This window comes from Sinocyclocheilus grahami, unplaced genomic scaffold (assembly GCF_001515645.1).
Source record: "Sinocyclocheilus grahami isolate Dianchi unplaced genomic scaffold, SAMN03320097.WGS_v1.1 scaffold8.1, whole genome shotgun sequence".
Lineage (NCBI taxonomy): Eukaryota > Metazoa > Chordata > Actinopteri > Cypriniformes > Cyprinidae > Sinocyclocheilus > Sinocyclocheilus grahami.
In genome coordinates this window covers 719,199-741,675 of record NW_015505187.1, presented here as the reverse complement: position 1 = coordinate 741,675, position 22,477 = coordinate 719,199, and the positions used below count along the sequence as shown (strand labels likewise).

The window sequence follows — 22,477 nt, the reverse complement described above, 5'->3', positions numbered from 1 at the left end:
TAATTTAATATTTGTATTGTGCATATTTTACATTTTAATTGATTACTTAATTTACTAACATTTAATTTAATATTAAAATTGTATATAATATATTTTTGTATATTTTTATTTGATCTTTTATTATATTTTTATACATTCTTTAAAAATATTTTCATAATTTAATTGTTAATTTAATTTAATTTAATCAATATTTGACACCAAAGTGGATTGAATGCAATAAATAAACACAATAATAGTTTTGCATTAAATCCACTTTGGTGTCAAATATTGAGTGAATAAAAAAACCCAGACTGACATTACTTTTGTTTAATTTGAAGTCTAGTGCATTGCATTGTGGGATACAGTATTTGTCAAATGTAGCAGAAAATCCAGGTTCTACATGTGTACGAAAAATCAGCATACTATCAAAAACATACAAACTGCAGTATTATAGTAGTATGCTATATTTCAAACACAGCCATGGCAATGACTGACATCATTTCCTATTGTGTGCTGTGCCCCATACAGCAACCCCACAGCATCGTTCAGCGCCGTCTCCTGGAGGGCAACATTTCACGTTTGCGTGGAGAGGCCCGGGACGTCCCATCTCATGTTCGCTCACCCCTGGCAGACAGCAAAGAGGGCGGCGAGCCAGAGGAGAGGAGCGAGAGCACGGTGGATGACTCCACAGAAGAGAGGGAGTCTCCAGAGGAGAGCGAGAAGAGCCTGAGGTCTGATGAGGACGAGGATGATGAAGATGAAGGGGACAGCAGCGATGCAGGTGGAAAGACAGAGTCCAAGCAGAAAAATGAAATGGAAGAGGAGAGGAAGAAAGTCCTCAAAGAGGATGAGAGAGCATCCACCCTCTCAGCTCTAGTGGTCCAGTGTAAGGTAGGCATTCTGAGCTCTCTTCAGCATTTCTCAGCTGTCTGTGCCCATAATAGAAGCGATAACAGCTTGCCGTAATGACAAAACATGAGCTCTGGCTCCCTATGACTCATGGTTTTATTTTCCTCGCAGTCGATTGTTCTCGCCGCTCAGGTTTGAGAGGGTTTTAGAGAGCCAGTATGCATCTAAAAAGCCCAAATCAGCGAAGCACCTCATGCCAAGTTTACAATCCAGATGATGTAACTGGGGTGCAAGTGACTCATTGTATGGTGATATAACATCGATCTGACCCATCATTTTCAAAGCTTCAGCAACTTTAACATAAGACACAGGAAACATTCAAAAGTCCGGGTTGATTAGATATGTAATGTTTTTGAAAGAAGTCTCTTATGCTCATTAAGGCATTTTTAAAATCAAAAATACAGTAAAATCTGTCATATTGTGAATTTTTTATTACAATTTAAAATAGATGAGTACTATTTGAATATATTGTAAAATTTTATATTATTATTTTTATTGTACTCCAGTCTTCAATGTCACATTATCCTTCAGAAATTATTCTAATATGTTGATTTGCAGCTCTAAATAAATAAATAAATACAATTTTATAATCAAATCAGAAAACAATTGTGCTGCTTAATACATCTGTGGAAACAACCCTTTTTTCAGGTTTATTTGATGAATAGAAACTTCAAAAGAACAGCATTTATTTAAAACAGAAATCTTTTGAAACATTGTGAATGTCTACTTCACATTTCATCAATTTATTGTGTCCTTGTCAAATAAAAACATAAAGTATTATTGACCCCAAACTTTTGAATGGTATTTGAGAGGAATAAGACTGGCTAATTCATTTCAATGACTTCTCCAGCTGTTCAAAGTTACTGAACTATGTTTTTTAATTTGATTTTATTACTATTTTTACGTATTTCTCCATTTGTCTGAGGTTCCTGAACAAATGTTGTTGTTTTTTTTTTAATAGCTAAAAAAACTTTTAATTTTTAAATTCTTTTAAATTCCATGACTTCTACAAATGTTCAAGGCTACTAACCAATAATTTTTTTAATGATAATTTTTTCAAATCATTACTTTAGGCCTGGAAATAACACTTTTAAATTTCCCTTATATTTCAAGGTTTTCCAGAACCATTCATTTCCAGCGTTCTCGGTTTAACTAGAGCAGACTGAACATCATCAAAATCACCCATCTTGCGAGACCCGTCTCCATTACTCTCCATTCATTCAGTGATTGAGTGTGGTAAAAATAGACCCTAAATTAAAGTAGATTAAACCACAGAGTTGGGTGTGAATTTCCTCAGCCTACACGTGTCAGCCGACAATTCAAGAACAACCAGACAAATAAATGGAACACTGATCTCAAATTATGAAATGGAGAAAATATGTTTCCTGATGTGATGCAATGTTAGCTTGTCCAGCTCACAGCAAGTTAATAACGAAGGCAAAATGCATAGTTAGCAGAATTTAATTTGTGATTATGACCAGCTGACTGTAGTTTATTTAACTTAAAAGAAGTTGTATTCTTTTTTTAATTAACTGATTTGAAATTAAGATTAAATTCATTAACATGAGTTAATGCCTTGGGTATCATGAATTAAAAAGAAACAATTTTACAGCATAAATTAACCTAGGTTAACGTTAATTTCTACAAATACAAATACAAATACAGTTTTAACATGTAGTGGTATAAATGTGATGTATAATGAACAAACATGAATAAATAATAGTATATTTTAAAATGAACATTAACCAATATTAATAAACAATGTAAAAAAAATAGTTTGATTGTATGATACCTAGTGTTAAAAACTGAACCCTAATGAATAATATTATACAATTATTATGTGAGAAGAAAGAGACCATAAAGAGATACAAGAGACATTAAACTAGCATAACTATACAAAGGAAAGCTACTGCCGGAAACAATGTTACTATACAACAAATATTTAGCCATAATTAAGTAAAAGCTGTGTGATAAGACTCAGATTTAAGTTAAATGAATGAAAAATTGTCATCTGAATTTCAAATGAACGGAATGTTCTGGAATACCAGCCTGGTCTCATGTTTATACGTAGGTATAAATACGTAACATTTACAAGCACAAAACGTACACTTTTGTACGTTTTTATTCATGCTAAAACGTACAATTTAGACGTATTTCAACGTTTAAAACGTACAAATCGCTACGTATTTTTAGCTAAAAAACGTAAAAATATTTATGTATCTTTTATATCATTTAGATATTCATATCAATGCATTTTTATCATTTTATTAATAAGCGATTTCGATTTTTAGACCCCTTAACCTGCCCCCAAACATAAACCTACCCATTTTATAGCGAATATGCATTTTTATCATTTTATAAATACGCAATTTAGATTTTTTAGACCCCTTAACCTGCCCCCAAACCTAAACCTACCCAATTTATAGCGAATATGCATTTTTATCATTTTATTAATACGCAATTTAGATTTATTAGACCCCTTAACCTGCCCCCAAACCTAAACCTACCCATTTTATAGCGAATATGCATTTTTATCATTTTATAAATACGCAATTTAGATTTTTAGACCCCTTAACCTGCCCCCAAACCTAAACCTACCCATTTTATAGCGAATATGCATTTTTATCATTTTATAAATACGCAATTTAGATTTTTAGACCCCTTAACCTGCCCCCAAACCTAAACCTACCCATTTTATAGCGAATATGGTCGTGTTATCATAGGTGAGCTGAAAGATGGAAAGAAACCATCAGCATCTAATTAAATCTTCGATAATGAAGAGCCAGATAAGTGTGGCAGCGGTTTACATAGCAAATCCACCGTAGCGGTTCATGCCTCCTCTTCTGGAAAGATAAGTTTCACTTTGAGGCAGATAAGTCATGCACGATTTTGCTCCACGCAGAGCTGCCATTATTATAAATGTATCACACACGCACCAGTGCACCCATATACACAGATATGTAATAGCAGCAATCAAATAAAGACATAAGACAACTCAAAAAAGAAGTATCTCACAGAGCTCAACTGTTTTTATAGCGTCAGCAGGAGTTTATTTCAGCAGGATTTTGTTTCATATTTATTCTGCAATTTAAATGAAAAAAATAACCATTAAAGAAACTAATTTCTTTACCCAAAAGAATAGCTCACCCAAAAATGAAAATGTACTTAACCTCAGGTCATCTGAGATGTTAAAGAGTATCATTGGAACAGATATCATTACTGTTACAAATGTATCATTAGATCACTTGTTCACCAATGGATCCTCTGCAGTGAATGGGTGCCGTCAGAATGAGAGTCCAAACAGAAGATAATAACACCACAATAATCCATGTAATTCACCAAGTAATTCACAAGACTCCAGTCCATCAATTAACATCTTGTGAAGCAAAAAGCTGCGTGTTCATAAGGCACAATTCAGTTATTAAGGCATTTAACTTTAAACTGTTGCTTCTGTCCAAATTACCAATCCATAATTAATAAAAATGCTTCCTCTAGTGAAAAAGTCCATCCTCTGTCCGTCCTCTCATATCAAAATCATATTTGTTTAGAACTGTTTCCGCTTGTAAACAGTGCTTGATCTGTGCATATTTCTCTCCTGATTCAGACAAGATAGCCTTTTCACTGGAGAAAGCAATATTAGCACATTTATTTTAGCAGGGAGCAACTGTTCAAACTTAAAAACGTCTTGATGTATTTGTTTGTTACAAACATGCAGCTTTTCACTTCACCAGATGTTCATTGATGGACTGGAGTTGTGTGGATTATTTTGTTGCCTATATCAGAAATGTCATTCTGACGGCATCCATTCACTGCAGATGATTTATTGGTGAACAAGTGATGTAATGCTAAATTTCTCTAAATCTGGTCCCATGAAGAAACAAACTCATCTACATCTTGCATTGTCAGGGTGAGGCCAATTTTCATTTTTCTTTCATTTTTATATCCTGACCACTAGGTGCAGGGGAAGAAGACACTGAGAAAGTCACATAGTCACAGCTAGAATGAACCTGACAGATATTTGTCTGAGAGTTTGTATCATCTGGCGCTTTGCCACCTCAATGTGTTTATGTGGACGTGTTTCATTCAAGGTGTCTCGCACAGCAACAAAAACACTTGCAACACAGTAGCAAAACCTAGCAGAGGAAGGAACAAGTGTGAAACAATGCAAGGAAACCTGCGTGTCTGTGTAAGTGTGTGTGGAACATACTAGCGGGGCCGGAACAATGTGTGAGAGGGGCTTAACGGTCCCCCATGTTTGCTCACTGAGAGACTGACGCTCTGGTGCGTCCCACCCTTTATGTGGTAGGAAAGTTGTGGGGGTGACGGCTCACCTTGAGTGACAGGAAACTCAAAGAGGTTGCAACAAAGCTCTCATCCACTTATTAATCTTGAACGGTAGGACAGTGCTGACGCAGACCTCATCCCTCACTCATTAAATGTGTCGTTAGAAAACAGGCAAAGAGCAAAACCAAAGCTTGACACCGCTTTAGCTGTGTGTAGGTGGAGCCATATTGTCTTTAAGTCCTCATGCATGCTGAGAGACCATATGCCACGAACAGGTTCCAAATCCCTCTAAATATCTCAGCTGAGGCTTCCTTCCAGGCTCCCACCACACTAATTAACTATACTAATACTAATATTAATACTTATACTAATTATTATTATTATTGTTGTTGTTACTATTATTATTATGCAATGAATAATGTATTATTAATTAAATATTAAACTTATTCATCATTAATATTATTACAAAACTCTCTAAAATACTTAATTCCAGATCCAGATCAAGATGAAATATTTTTGTTAATGGCCATATTTATCAAGGGCACATTTACTTGAAAGGATGTCATTATTATTATAATTATTACATTATTAAATATTAAGTTAAATTGTACATCATTTTATGTGCAATTAAGATTGTAACAGCGTTGACACAACTTTAGGTGTTTTTTATAAAATTATACTTCCACTACAACTTAAATATACAAACTTTTACAAAAATACAAATACTTTTAGAGAGAATGAAACTTTTATATCATTTTTTTCAAACTATTTTTTAATCAAAAATAATGTGCATATTTTTTAAACATAATATGCATATTTGCAAAGACACAGGCCAATAAAAAAGCAGAAAAAATTGTGTTTTGTTTGCTGATCTACTAAGAAAAATTATTATTATTATTATTATTATTATTTTTATTATTACAATGCTCTCTGAAATACTTCAGAGAATTAAATATTTTTGTTAATGGCCATATTTACTGTACAAATTTAAGGGCCAATTTACTTGAAAGAATGCCATTATTATTATAATTATTAAACTAAATTGTACATAATTTTTAATAGGGAATTATGATTGTAACAGCATTGACACAACTTTTTTAATTTTTAAAGAAATTCTATTTCCACTACAATACAAAATATACTAACTTTATAAAGGCCATGAGAGAATAACATTTATATATATATATATATATTAAACAAAATGTGCATTTTTGCTCATTGGAAGTAAGAAAAGAAATCGAAATAAATAAAAATCAAACAAACAAAAACAAAAATACCATTTACATTTTTTCCTCAATTTTTGCTGATCTACAATGAAAAATGTCACAAATAACACATATTAATAGCTAGAGTCAGCTACTGTATTCACTGCTGTCACTGTTTACACCAATGTTAATGTGTATGACCCAAAACATGTGACAGGATCCATCAGAAGACAAGCTGATGGCTAATGAGTTAAAAAACAACCCACTGATTCTGCTAATACCGAACAAATTATTTACACATAAATGTCAAGCAAGCAGCATGAACAGGCACTCAGAGCTTCCAAAGAGCAAATGCTGCAAAAGCACAGGGTCATTATTCATCTGACAAGCTCTGAATTCTGCAAGCACTGATGGAATTTCAGGTGAAAGGACAGACTGAGAATAAAACGACGAGTACTTTTGACAGTGACGGTCCATTATTAACCAGAACTATTATCCTCAGACGGTATTAAACTATCAATCCTGATACTGTCAGACAATGCAAAAACAAAGCCTGCCACTGTCTATTTAAAAGACCAAAAGCTTATATCTGTGCTTCAACATACTGTAGTGTCTCAACTTGGCATCTGTGTGAAACTAGTTGGCAGGCTGTGCTATGTTGTTAGACTCTGCCTGATAATGTGGTCTGCTATTAAAAATTCCTGTCACATAAAAGGTGTGGAAAAGGCATCATAAGGGGAAAAAAAGATTTTATCAGGGAATTCATCTGAGTAAAGACCAAATGTTTATTTTGCAGTGCGGAGATGCAGAAGTGATGTTATCCATAAACACAGGGTGCCAATACAACCACATCTCTAAAACATGCTGCAGACGACTTGGGTAAGTGTATTCTACTCACTCACACACACACACACACACACACACACACACACACACACACACACACACACACACAACATAGACACACACACACACACACACACACACACACACACACACACACACACAAGATAAACAGTTCCATCAGAATTTTATGGGCCTATTTTTTTTAAATTCTGTAGCCCAAAATGACTGAATTTGCTCAGAAATTGTGTTATTTTTGTTGTTTTGCAGTGAAAACCCACCAATCATTATCCATTTAAGTCATTTGTTTTAATGAAACTGATCGTAGTTAACTGTAAATATTTTTTATCCATAGTTACTGAAATCAACTGAACTAACTAAAAAATGTTCAATGAACTTGATTTCTATTTAATAAAAAAAGTCTCTTAAGCCCACCATGGATGCATTTATTTGATTAAAAAATGCAGTAGAACAGTAATATCGGGACATATTTTTATGATTTAAAATAACTGTTTTATACTGGAATATATTGTAAAATTGAAATTTCAGCAGCCATTACTCCAGTATTCAGTGCCACATGCTACTTCAGAAATCATTCTAATGTGCTCATTTGGTCCTCAAGAAACATTTATTATTATTATTGATATTGCAATGTTACAAAAGATAACACCTGTATTTTCTGCAGATTGAAAACCAACCTTGAAGACAAACTTCATGACAAGCTGCCACTCAGTGATTTGACAGTGGAGACAGTGAAGTCCCTGCACCTGCAGCTGGGCAGAGAAAGAGTGCAATGCACTGCCCAGGTCATAGGTCAGACTTCAAAGTTTCTCCAGTCACTTCTGAAAATGCACTGCCTATTGCTTTTTTAACAACAGCTCAAAACAACATACACATACAATGATTACACCATGTTTCATAGATTGGATTGAACTGAGAATAGCTGCGAGACATCCAGGACATTCATACTCACAGAACCGGTTTCAACCATGTCATGTCTAAATACAAGTTCAATGCAAACAGAAAAGTCTTATGAGAGTGCAAAAATGGGTATTCATATGCATTTCTTCAGCTTGTATTTGCATTCAACTTTCAGACTGAGCCACTGACCTTTTCCAATTCAGACAGCAGTCTGGGAATGCTTGGACAAAGTGACGTGGGCGACACAGAGGAATTACATAACAGACGAGTACATGACCTGGGCACAGTGCCGCCCATGTTTCCTGCATGCATTGCATACAGATATATTATAAAGCTACTAATGATGGCAGTTTTTTAATCAAGCCTCCTCATGTGCTCTACTAATTAGAGAAAGAATAAAATTATGCCTAAAGGGGATTCATATTCTCTCTTTGTCTCCCACATTTTGAGTCTCATCTCTTGTCTGTTCACAGAGGACGCCACATTTGAGGTGTGTCTGGGTCTACAGACTCTGCTGGAACTCAAAGTAAGCGCTGGTTTTATTTAACCTAATTTTCAGAGTCTTGTAATGCATGGTTTCTAACCTACTAGACTTTGGCTTTTGAAAGTTTTGCATTTTCAGTTTGAGCTTAAAATGCATGGATAAAAGTATTTTTGAAAACCACTTGCTTCAAATTGTGTTGGTCATCTAGATCAGATGTTTTTGAACTTTTTAATGCCACTGAATCTCAAATAAGACGGTTCCCTTGAGTGTATTTTCATGTATAAGAACCATTTTATACTGTAAAATGTACATTAAAATATTACTATATATATATATAAATATTATAAATGTGTGGAATATTCACCCCCTCATTGGCTGAGTGGCATAAACTATGAGTTTCATATATTTGTTTTCATATTTTCAACATATTTTGTTATTATTAATGAATAATAATTGGCAATAATATATACAGTGGGGAAAAAAAGTATTTAGTCAGCCACCAATTGTGCAAGTTCTCCCACTTAAAAAGATGAGAGAGGCCTGTAATTTTCATCATAGGTATACCTCAACTATGAGAGACAAAATGAGAAAAAAAATCCAGAAAATCACATTGTAGGAATATTTAATACTTTTTTTCAACTTCTTTCTTTGTCCCCAGTCTGAAAACCCCTGATCTAGATCACATCTTCAAAAATATAAATTTCAATAATAAATGCAAATTTATAGTTTAATTGTCTAATTTATAATAATTTGCCAGTTTCAAAGATATTTACATTTATTTACATCAATTAGCAAAATGACTTATTTGATCTAAAGGGACCTGAAGCACATTCAAAGTATCAGTTTTATCAGTAAATCAAAGCTGAAGCCTTTAAGACATAACATGAAGTAAATCGAATTATGAAACAAGCAGCAAAGAAGTTCTGAGGCTATGTTAGATGGTTTCTGACACTAAGTGGGTTTGTACATGATGGGGGTTATTTTTTTGAGCAAATATCTAAATATTGAATCAGCTCTGAATGTGGTTTGAGATTATTTCAAATGCCGGGGGGGAAATTCCTCTTTGAGGTTTACATGTGTTATGAGGAGGAAGCTAAATGCTATTAAAAGAAGAGAAAATCTTTTTTAAAGTATGGATAGAGTGAGGGGATGAGAGAGAGAAAGCTAGAGAATGAAAGTGCGAGGACAGTATCTGTACAAGTATATGCAAATTTGTATTCTTGTCATAAGAAAAGATAATGTATGCAAGGAGAAGGATCCACAAAAACTAGCGCAGGCCTATGTGCAGAATAAGAAGAATAATATGTTTCATCCACTCTTGTTTACCTGTAATATAGAAGAGCCCCTGTTTCAGACATGTACACCAACAATTTTGTTCTACAAAGGCACAATACAGTAATTATGCTTTAACAGAAGCTGTGACCGAAATCAGGTCTTTAGACTATGATCTGTCCTGTGACATACAGGTTTGGTTCAACTGTCATCAGCTGAACCAAATCATCAGATTCATAGAAGCGAGACTGAAAAATGTTATCAAATAAATCAAAATTGAATATACAAAGTCACTGTTCTCAGTTCCAGTGTTGCCATAGTTACGGTGTCTTGAAACGACTTGGCTCATAATTTTTCTTATCAAAAATCTTAAAAAGGAAAGTTCATCAAGACAAACTTTGATGTTTACAAGATTACAATAGTTTTAAAAGCTTAAAAGATTATAGCTGATTTATGCAGATCTGACAGACAGACAGACAGACAGAGAGAAAGAGATTTGCAGGGTTGCTAGGCAGTTGCATGGGTGTTCTAACTGGGTGATTGGCAGTTGCTAAGATGTTGGTTGTTAGGGTATTTCTAAGTGGCTGTTAAGGTGTAAGTGGTTGCTAGGGCAGATTCAGACAGATAGACATTTAGACAGAATGACAGACTGAAATATAGACAGTATTATTAAGAGAACGACAGAACAATCGAACGATAGAACCATAGATAGGACAACAGATAGAATGATAGAACAATAGATAAAACGATAGATAGAATGATAGAACAACAGACAGACAGACAGACAGACAGATAGATAGATAGATATATAGAGCAACAGGCAGGCAGATAGATAAATATATAGACAGACAGATATAGATAGATAGACAGACAGACAGACAGATAGACAGACAGATAGATAGAAAAACAGACAGATAGATAGATAGATAGATAGATAGATAGGTAGATAGATAGATAGATAGATAGATAGATAGAGCAAGACAGACAGACAGACAGACAGACAGAGAGACAGACAGACAGATAGAGCAACAGACAGACAGACAGACAGACAGACAGACAGACAGATAGATAGATAGATAGATAGATAGATAGAGATAGATAGATAGATAGATAGAGCAACAGATAGACAGATAGACAGACAGACAGACAGACAGTCACATATAGATAGAGCAACAGACAGACAGACAGATAGATAAATAGATAGATAGATAGATAGACTAACAGACATAGATAGATAGATAGATAGATAGGTAGATAGAGCAACAGACAGATATAGATAGATAGATAGACAGAGATAGATAGATAGATAGATAGAGCAACAGATAGACAGATAGACAGACAGACAGACAGACAGTCACATATAGATAGAGCAACAGACAGACAGACAGATAGATAAATAGATAGATAGATAGATAGACTCATATAATAGACTGGATGTGATACAGTGATCTGCTCTCTCTTGCAGTGCTGTGTGGACCTGAACTCCAGAGTGCTCCGGCTCCACAGCACAGAGCAGGAGCTTCCCTTCCTGGATCCACCTGCTTGCAGCCAGTGCCATCACCATGACAACAACAAAAACATGTGACCTCGGACCTACGTGCCCAATAGACGCCATGACCGTACCCATGTAATCAGAGAGGAAGTCGCCAGAAGGACGCCTGCATCTGGACTGTAGTGTTCCCTTGTGCCAGATCAACATAGACAGGCCTCTCCTCTCTCATCTTTCCTTCTTTATTCTTCGTTGTTTGCTTCTGTGCTATTACAGAAATCTGCCAACTATGATTTTATATTATTATTTGCTGTGCTGAATTAGTTTTGATTAAATGTAATAAAGCTCAGGAGGAGGAAGATTGTGTTCTGACATTTTAAAACTGCCTTCATCGAAATGAAAAATGGGGTGCACAGCTAATCCTTAAGAAATTGAACTGCTTGAAGATTGATGAGTAATATTCTCTAACTTGTGATTTTAATTACAATCAAAGTAAATTATATTCTTATACATTAATGTAACAGAGAGTCTCCTACACAATCACCAAAACTGATTTTATACTTTTAAATGTAAAAAAAAAAAAAATTCCGAGTATGGGTCACCATACTTGGCCACATGACACGTCACTCACTTTTTACTATTATAATAACAATAAATTATGCATAATTACATGCAAGTAACCCTAAACCAAACCCTAATCCTAACCCCACCCATATGGTAAGTACATGTAGTTAATTAATATTACTCAATACTTAAATGTATATGCACAATGTGTAACAAGGACAACTTAAAATAAAGTGTAAGCCAAAATTCTTGTGTACCACCCTAAAAGGAATCAAACTTTAGTAACATGCTGATTTATTCACTGAATCAATAGACAAGATACTTTTTGTATGGCTGTTATTTCAAATGTAAACAGGAAATTACATAGGGAATGCAGCAGATGTATGAGACTAAGAGGCAGGGAATGAGCTTCCTTACAGCACACAGGTGGGGTCAGGGGTCAAGCTTTGATTGACACCTTGATAGAAAACCACAGAAATAAACAGAACAGTGCCAGCCCCTTCTCAACACCAATCCCATCCATTGCCGAGCTCTCCCCGCAGGGATCGGGAAAAATCCGCCTCGAATGTGCAGGTGGAAAGAGAAGCATTGATTAGAGGAAAAGACTCGCATGCACGGCATGCTGGACACCAGATTTGCAAGTCCAACATGAAGCGAAGGAGGAATAAGAAGGAAAGGGCATCTTCCTGTCCATAATGAACACCGCTAAGAGATTGGAGTTTTCACAGAATCACAGCGGAAGGATCACAGCGGTGTTTAATATCAAGATCTAATGAGCTTTGCACCTCTAACGGCACAAGCAACGGAGGAAAGCATTAAACAGCAACCCTGCTGCCAGCGGGATAAACATAGGGGCTTATTAAAACTGCCATTTGTGTTTCCATCGACAGGAGCACCTCTGAGGGGGCTGATGAGATGATAGAATGAGGGACTATTAGGACCAGCGCTAGAGGAGTTAAGTGTCCATTAAGAAAATTGCAGGAAACAGAGAACGAAGAGGCCGGCGTGTGGAGCCTCTTGAAGATATCGCCTCGCTGTCAATCAACGGGCTGGAATCCCAATCTGTCTCGCACGGATGCAAGGGAGGAAGACAGATGCTGGCATTAGTTACAGGGATTTGGAGAGGCATAATCTTTCATGATTCAATACCTTCCCACCACGATCAGAAGTGACTGGGTTAGAAGAGGCCAGTGGCTTTACACATTTAAAGTAAATGACCCTGATGTGAACAAAATAAGAATAGGAGGGTTAAGACAAGATGACTTTGGACCACTCTGCCAAAGCTGATATTGTGCAAGATGCACTTGATTAACATAATCCTGGGTTACCTGGTTTCATTTTTCTGGGTATATTTTATAAGGTTAATAACAAGAACAGCACGTGAGCAGCAAGTAACATGTTTTAGTAAGTGCTTGTTCATTTGTACCAATACTCTTCACCTCTTCTGCGGCTCTCAAATCAAATACTGTATAATGCAGGTTTGACGGCATTATGATTAGTTACACGAACCAGTGATATTTGTTTGATGTTTAATGATGATACTGATGTCCAACCTGAAGAATAAGCTTGATTTGAGCATAATTTGATTTGAGAGATGCAACAGAAGTAACAATAAGTGACTTATCTGGGGGTTTTTCACTGAAATGTCTGTCTACTCCTCACACAAAGCTTTGGTATGGCTTCAGAATACCTGTAAAATAGAGCAAACCCTGTGACTATGACCTCACAATTATAAATAGAATGGTTTTAAGATGATGGGTTACTATTTGTCTAATTCAGAGTTCATAAGTTTTGATAATGCCAGTGTTTTTACCCCAGACTACATGATCCTTCAGAAATCAGTCCAATATGCTTATTTCGTGCTCAAGAAAACGTCTTATTATTATCAAAGTTTAAAACAGTTGTGCGGTTTAATATTTTGATCACACTTTATTTTAAGGTCTAATACTCGCTATTAACAAACCATTAACTATTTGCCTCAGTAAACTCCTAATTTTCTGCTTATTAATAGTAAGTAAGGTAGCTGTTAATTTTAGGTATTGGGTAGGATTAGGGATGTAGAATATGGTCATGCAGAATATGTGCTTTATAATACTAATAAACAGCCAATATATTAATAATAGGCATGTTAATAAGCAACTAGTAGATAGTGAGAATTGGTCCCTATACTAAAGTGTTACCAATATTTTGGTGGAAACCATGATGACTAGAATAGAATTTGAGATTGATGAATAGAATTTAAAATAGTAATCTTTTGTAACAGTATAAATGTCTTTACTGTCATTTTTGATCAATTCAAATGCCCTTGCTGAACAAAAGTATTTTCAAACAGTAGTGTATACACACTTTCAGTTAAAGGGGTCATCGGATGCCCATTTTCCTCAAGTTGATATGATTCTTTAGGGTCTTAATGAAAAATCTATAACATACTTTGGTTAAAATTTCTCAATGGTAGTGTAAAAAACACCCTTTTTACCCTGTCAAAATTAGCTCCGTTTTCAGCACGCGGTTCTAGTCCATGTTGCTTTAAATGCTAATGAGCTCTGCTGACCCCGCCCCTCTCTTCCGTGGGTGACGAGCCGTTCTCATGATACTGTTTACTTTAGCTACGGAACTTGCTAACTAGCACGTTATTAGGAAAGGCGATTTGCAAAGATTCATAAAAAACCCTTATACTCACTTCATCTGTAGGTGAAGCTGGATCACGAATGATTCGCGCGAATATAGATGCATTTAGGCAGATCGGGGGTCAGCGCATTTACTTCAAAACGAAAGTAACGTTAATCCTCTGCGTCTTCAGCGGCTCAGATGTCTGGAGTAAACAAAATTATTACATCCAACAACAAAACACCTCAATCGCTTAATCGGAGACATTCTTGTCTTCCCCTGCACCGGAGTCGACACAATGGCGGACTGATGACAGCTCACTCAGGGCAGGTCTAAAGTAAGACACCAGTTCAGTCTGTGCTGAAACGCTACTGTTCATCAAACTATCGTGGGAGGGGCCTGTACAGAACTACATCATTCTGACAGGAATCTCAGAACAGCCTGATTTGAGAAAGGTGATTTTAAAATAGGGATTTAAAAAAAACCACTGGGTGGATTTTTATCATTATTGGGTGGATGTGTACACACACTTCCAACACACATTTATGTTCAAACAACAACAAAAGTGAATTTTGCATCCGATGACCCAAATGATGTAATTCTACATTGGCAATATAAACCCAAAAATTAAAGAGCCCATTTGCATTCCTCATTTCATTTCAAGTAGATAAAACTGTAATAAATGAGCATGTGCATGCCGATGAGTCATACGACGCAGCAAAATTTAAATTATGTACAATCAATTACATAACATGAGTCACATTCAAGCACCACAGACAGTAGACGTTCATTGATGCAATTAACCTTGATGTATTACAAACAGCATCAGCATGAACACAAACACATGAAGACACACTCGCACCTACACAAGTCCTTTTTAGTATGTGCAGATAGGCCAACGGGCCTCTGGAGAGCTTGGCTCCTGGCTGTCAGTTGCCATAGTCTCCAACTCAGCTGACAGAATGATTCGCGCGAATATAGATGCATTTAGGCAGATCGGGGGTCAGCGCATTCACTTCAAAACGAAAGTAACGTTAATCCTCTGCGTCTTCAGCGGCTCAGATGTCTGGAGTAAACAAAATTATTACATCCAACAACAAAACACCTCAATCGCTTAATCGGAGACATTCTTGTCTTCCCCTGCACCGGAGTCGACACAATGGCGGACTGATGACAGCTCACTCAGGGCAGGTCTAAAGTAAGACACCAGTTCAGTCTGTGCTGAAACGCTACTGTTCATCAAACTATCGTGGGAGGGGCCTGTACAGAACTACATCATTCTGACAGGAATCTCAGAACAGCCTGATTTGAGAAAGGTGATTTTAAAATAGGGATTTAAAAAAAACCACTGGGTGGATTTTTATCATTATTGGGTGGATGTGTACACACACTTCCAACACACATTTATGTTCAAACAACAACAAAAGTGAATTTTGCATCCGATGACCCAAATGATGTAATTCTACATTGGCAATATAAACCCAAAAATTAAAGAGCCCATTTGCATTCCTCATTTCATTTCAAGTAGATAAAACTGTAATAAATGAGCATGTGCATGCCGATGAGTCATACGACGCAGCAAAATTTAAATTATGTACAATCAATTACATAACATGAGTCACATTCAAGCACCACAGACAGTAGACGTTCATTGATGCAATTAACCTTGATGTATTACAAACAGCATCAGCATGAACACAAACACATGAAGACACACTCGCACCTACACAAGTCCTTTTTAGTATGTGCAGATAGGCCAACGGGCCTCTGGAGAGCTTGGCTCCTGGCTGTCAGTTGCCATAGTCTCCAACTCAGCTGACAAACCTGGACTGCTTCCTCTAGCTTTAACCAAATCTGCCACACCATTCTGGAGACCAGTGAGAAGAAAGCACACCTCTTTTTTACTCTTTTCCAGGAGCTTCCCCAGGTGCATTCATTTCATCTTCGCAAAATAGTCTTCTCAGACCCCTTTTGGCCCACTCAAACGGTTTTGAAATGAAAGCAAATTGTGCTGTGCCCTGAAAAATTGAAAAGATGTGTACGTGGCACAAGAGTCTCTTGAACCTCTGTGGTGGAATTCACATAAAAACACTTTCAAAAGAACAGCATCTGGCACAGTCTGAGGGGTTTTGACTACATTTTCCAAAGGAATTTTTTTTTTACAAAAGATGTTATTATGGCAGCACCTTTCAAAAGGTACTAATATGCTCCATTTAGGTATTAATATTTACACTTTAGGTACTAATACGTACCTTTAAGGTATCAGTATGCACCCTTTAGAGTAAATAAGGTACAAACGTTTAACTTTTGAAAAGGTACAGCACAAGTGACAGCTTTTGTACCTTTTTTTCTGAAAGTGAATATGACGTTGAGCTCATTGGTATTTGCCAATATTATTATACTTTGGCTAATTCTGTTTTTTAGTTGCGTATGTTGTGAATTAGTCAAACTATATGCGAATACATAGGGACATTTGAACACTGCAAAATAATTCGATCTGCCGGAATTTTGTTAGACCTAATCAAACAAAAATGTGTAATATGAATCAAAATAATAATTGAACATTTGTGTAGGATATAGGCTAAGCTAACATGCTAATTTGAACATTTGTATACATTATATGCCAACAGGCTAATTTGAACATTTATAGGCCAAGCTAACAGACTTATTTAACTATTTGCGTAGGGTATTGTCCAAGCTAACATTTTAATTTTAACAATAGTGTGGGGGTACAGCTAAGCTAAAATGTTAATTTGAACGTTTGTGAGGGGTCTAACTAAGCTAAAACATTTGTGATGAATATAGGCTAAGCTAAGTGACCAATTTGACCAATTATATAAGGTATGGGTTAAGCTAAAATGTTAATTTGAACGTTTGTGAGGGGTCTAGCTAAGCTAAAACATTTGTGATGAGTATAGGCTAAGCTAAGTGACCAATTTGACCAATTATATAAGGTATGGGTTAAGCTAAAATGTTAATTTGAACGTTTGTGAGGGGTCTAGCTAAGCTAAAACATTTGTGATGAGTATAGGCTAAGCTAAGTGACCAATTTGACCAATTATATAAGGTATGGGTTAAGCTAAAATGTTAATTTGAACGTTTGTGAGGGGTCTAGCTAAGCTAAAACATTTGTGATGAGTATAGGCTAAGCTAACAGGCTAATTTGACCAATTATATAAGGTATGGGTTAAACTAAACTGTTAATTTGAACGTTTGTGAGGGGTCTAGCTAAGGTAAAGCATTTGTGAAGAGTATAGGATACGATAACAGGCTAATTTGACCAATTATATAAGGTATGGGTTAAACTAAACTGTTAATTTGAACGTTTGTGAGGGGTCTAGCTAAGGTAAAGCATTTGTGAAGAGTATAGGATACGATAACAGGCTAATTTGACCAATTATATAAGGTATGGGTTAAGCTAAAATGTTAATTTGAACGTTTGTGAGGGGTCTAGCTAAGCTAAAACATTTGTGAAGAGTATAGGCTAAGATAACAGGCTAATTTTACCAATTATATAAGGTATGGGCTAAGCTAAACTGTTAATTTGAACGTTTGTGAGGGGTCTAGCTAAGCTAAAACATTTGTGAAGAGTATAGGCTAAGCTAAAAGGCTAATTTATACATTTGCATATGCTATAGGCTTAGCTAACATGCGGTTAACCAGGAAAACCAAAACTAACTAAAAAAAAATAAACAACAAAAAATGAGAAAGTTTGTAAATGTATTTAATATTGTTTTATTTATTTTAATTTCACTACCGTATTAGTTAATTACTGTTCTTTGTAAATTTAAAATGTAAATTTTTTCAGACATGCATTTGCATATGCTATAGGCTTAGCTAACATGCGGTTAACCAGGAAAACCAAAACTAACTAAAAAAAAATAAACAAAAAATGAGAAAGTTTGTAAATGTATTTAATATTGTTGTATTTATTTTAATTTCACTACCGTATTAGTTAATTACTGTTCTTTGTAAATTTAAAATGTAAATTTTTTCAGACATTGAATAGAGAGCACCCAATAAAGCCAATGGCTTAATTCAATGACACCATTTTTCCTGGCACTTATCCGTATATATAGGGTTCAGCAGATGATCGCTGGTTTGAATGGTGCATTCTGGGAATTTATGGGAAATGTTTTACTGCACTGGAATGATTTTGACAACGGAACAGTCCTAGAAAAGGTCAACTCCCTGGGAAGTGCATTTGGGATTAAGACACAACCATAGACGTTATAAAGGATTCTCAGCGTAAATTACAGGAATTCTTTGCTTTTCTTTGCGCAAATACACAATCACTAACACCTGAAACCTCTAATAAACTCAGACACACACACACACACACACGGACACACTGCTGAAGCCTGCAGCACAAACAAACTCAACCAACATTCATATTTTGGCCGAGGAGACTCCCATGGGTGGTCTGTTCCCAGGGTCAGCTATCAGCTGGCTCCACATCAGCTTGTTTTTTGCCCAATGTTTTCTTACAGCTGGGCAATGAGTTCAGTTCACACAGAATTAATCAAACACACCTCCCATTTAGAATTCACGCTGACAGTTTCCATACTAAAAACTATCAATAACACACAGCCAAAGCCACCATGGACTTCACGTCACAAAATGCCACTAAATTCACAGTGTGACCTTCAGGAGCAGGTTTCTCTGATGGCTACTGTGCCCATATATGGTAAAACAGGAAGTAGCTTTGCCATTCGAATCTTTTTCCTACTCTGCACTTTCAAGGGAAAATCCTTTTATGCATGGCTTTTTTAGGTGGCTGAAACCAAACTAAATTCCAGTCCCTGAACTGCTGTTATATTTCTCAGAATAGATTAACAGTAGTAGACAGTTAGTATCTTTAGATACACACACCATTAGATGAGATGCACACCTTCATTTCTTCCTTACTAAAAAAGTTTTATATAGTTTTGCTCAAAATTATTCATACCCTTGGTAAATATGATCAAAGAAGGCAGTGAAAATAAATCCGCATTGTTTATCCACTTGATCGTTCATTCAAAAATAAAAAAAAAATCTAACCTTTAATTAAAGTTTAAAAAAAATCACATTGTGAAATAAATATTTTTCTCTAATACAGTAAGAGGACGTGTGTCTATATCGTCCTAATGCACGGTGAAGAGGAGAGTTTGAGTGGCCTCCAAGGATCACAGCTGGAGAACTGCAGAAAATCTTGGGGTCAGAAAGCCTCACAAAAAAAAAAAAAAAAAATCTAACCTTTAATTAAAGTTTAAAAAAAATCACATTGTGAAATAAATATTTTTCTCTAATACAGTAAGAGGACGTGTGTCTATATCGTCCTAATGCACGGTGAAGAGGAGAGTTTGAGTGGCCTCCAAGGATCACAGCTGGAGAACTGCAGAAAATCTTGGGGTCAGAAAGCCTCACAAAAAAAAAAAAAAAACTATGTTCTTTGGGAGGGTTTCAAGAAAAAACTAGAAAAGAAAACACTCGTATATTCTCTAAACTCTTCAGGCATTATAGGTGAAGACTCACAGCTGTTCTCTTGGCAAAAGGAGGTTACAAAACGTATTGGATAAAAGGGTATGATTAATTTTGACCAATGTGTATTAGAGAAAAACATTTATTTCATAATGAGATTTCTCTCCCATTTTAAATTCTTATTCTCCAATGAAAGGTTCGATTTTAGTAAAGGATTGATGATACAGATTAATTTTCACAGTCTTCTTTGGTCATATTTACCAAGGGTGTGAATAATTTTGAGCACAACTGTAGATAGAAATGAATAGTACTTTTCGAATAAATATTGTTTGAAATCATAAACCTCATGTTTTATTTTACATGGAGTGGGTTGCCTCACGGGGGCAGCCATTTTGAAATCACAAGACCAATGTTGTTATGGTTAACAAATTAAAAATAATTAAAAATAATTTTCAGTAATTGAAATAAAGCTGAAATAAAATAAAATATAAACTTTAAACTTAAATCTTGAATGAAAATTAGACATGTTGATTTGGCAACTAACTGAAATAAGTGATGTTAAAGTTGAAAGACTAAAATTAAGTTTAAGTAAATTAAACCAAATTAGTAATATTAAACATGAATAAAAATGACAAAACATAACAAATTTACTTAAGCTTAAAAGAAAATGTAAAAATTAAAGCTAATGCAACAAAATATTAATAAAAATTATAATAATAATGAATATATAATACTAAAATAAAAATACTAATATAACATTTCACAAGACTTGGGAAAGCTTTGTTGCACAATACTTTTTTGCGTTTTGTTTTGTGGTACTAATTTTGTATATTACTATTATTAAATATAATACATTTTTATAATTATAAAATAAATTTCTTTTAATTTATTTAGTTTTGAGAGATTCTTGTTGGGTGTATTCATAATCGTTTGTGTTGTTTTTTTTCAATAACTGTTGAGGGAGAAATCCTAAATGGTAAAAGCCAAATAAACATAGTTTATACTTTCCAGTCTTCAATAATAATCATATTTAATAATTTAATTCGCTTTCACAAGATTCTCAGTTGTTGACCGCCAGTGTGTGAACTCTTGAAAGGGCAAAGCTGTGTTTGAGTTCAGTGAAGTACATGAGCCGTGTCTGGAGAACTCATAAATCCTCAGTGTTGTGTGGTGAACTGCAGATACACCTCAAGGGCAGACACACATGGGACTGACAATGTTTCAGTACAAATGAATTTGCAGACATGGACATACGCTTCAACCTGTCCTTCCTCCTCAGCAGCAAGAAACCCCATAATGCATGATGACACCTGAGCCCAACATTGCTCCTGCCCTGAAGTAAACACACAAACACAAAAAGCTGAAATCAATGTATCTGGCTCTACTCCCTAAAGCAAAGTATCTTCATAATGCATTGATAATGCATGAAGCTCCACAGGTTCAGAGCAGGTGGTGGGACACTGAATCCTCCCCCTGGGCTTCTCCTACATTACAGACACAAGGTTTCCAGTCTTTCCCTGGAAAGCATAGGTCTACTGCTCGATTCCTGGCTATTATTCATCCCCTGGAGTTATACATCGCTCAGTAATAATCAATACTTCTAAAACTGAAACTATATGAATCTTTTCACTCTGTAAACACTTCTCTGTGTTGAGAAGTATTTATATAAAAGACTTCACCAGACTTTCAGCAACAGTCTGGTCAAGCTCAGACATTCCAACATTATTAATTATTTACAAAATGACAAGAAATTTAACAGGGTGGAACCTAAAAATAAAGGGCTAAAGTTAGACACTGGGCAGTGAGGGATTGAAAAGTAGCTTACGTCAGGATGTCAACTTAAAGTTCCTTCTGCTATTTTTTGAGCATCATTTTTTAAATTTTGATTATATAAAATTGCTTTCTGTAATCTTATTAAATGTATAATGTTTTAAAATTCAGTAAACCAAATTAACACAAAACAGAGAGTCAATCTATTGCTAATACAGATGTTTGTGATGTTGTTTTACCATCATAATGATGTCACTTGTCACAAAAAATATTAATAAGGCATATTGTTATGTTAAAGATGTGGTAAAAAAATTTTTTAAAAAAAAATATATATGTATATATACATATACATATTTTTTTATAATAAGTATACAACTTAATTGTATAACTTTCAGATTTTAAACCAAGATATATAAATAGTATACATTTATAATGGGATTTAAAAAAAAAAATCAGCTTAACATTTATGTAATTTAACATACTGTATAACAATATAATTATTTTGTGAGGAATTATAAAAATGGACTGCATGCGTTTCACCGATTCCAGTACAGCCTCCTGATCAAAGTGGCTCCAAATGGTCTGAGAAGAAACAGTGACGAATGAATGAACTGAAAAGCATTAGTAGCAAATGACAGACATAGACACAGAGGAAATATCTTAATGTACTTTTATTAAAAGTCTATTTAC

The 22,477-nt window shown here is 35.2% G+C and overlaps 1 protein-coding gene across 1 annotated transcript; it reads left to right on the top strand.

Annotated features, from left to right (window-relative positions):
- The first annotated feature begins 459 nt into the window (after window positions 1-459).
- On the top strand, window positions 460-11,957 carry LOC107590947 (uncharacterized). The gene is made up of 5 exons (XM_016279909.1): window positions 460-870; window positions 7,174-7,256; window positions 7,906-8,033; window positions 8,615-8,667; window positions 11,363-11,957. Exons 1-5 carry the CDS (start codon window positions 460-462, stop codon window positions 11,480-11,482), a joined length of 795 nt encoding a protein of 264 aa, XP_016135395.1. The 3' UTR covers window positions 11,483-11,957.
- The last annotated feature ends 10,520 nt before the right edge of the window (window positions 11,958-22,477 follow it).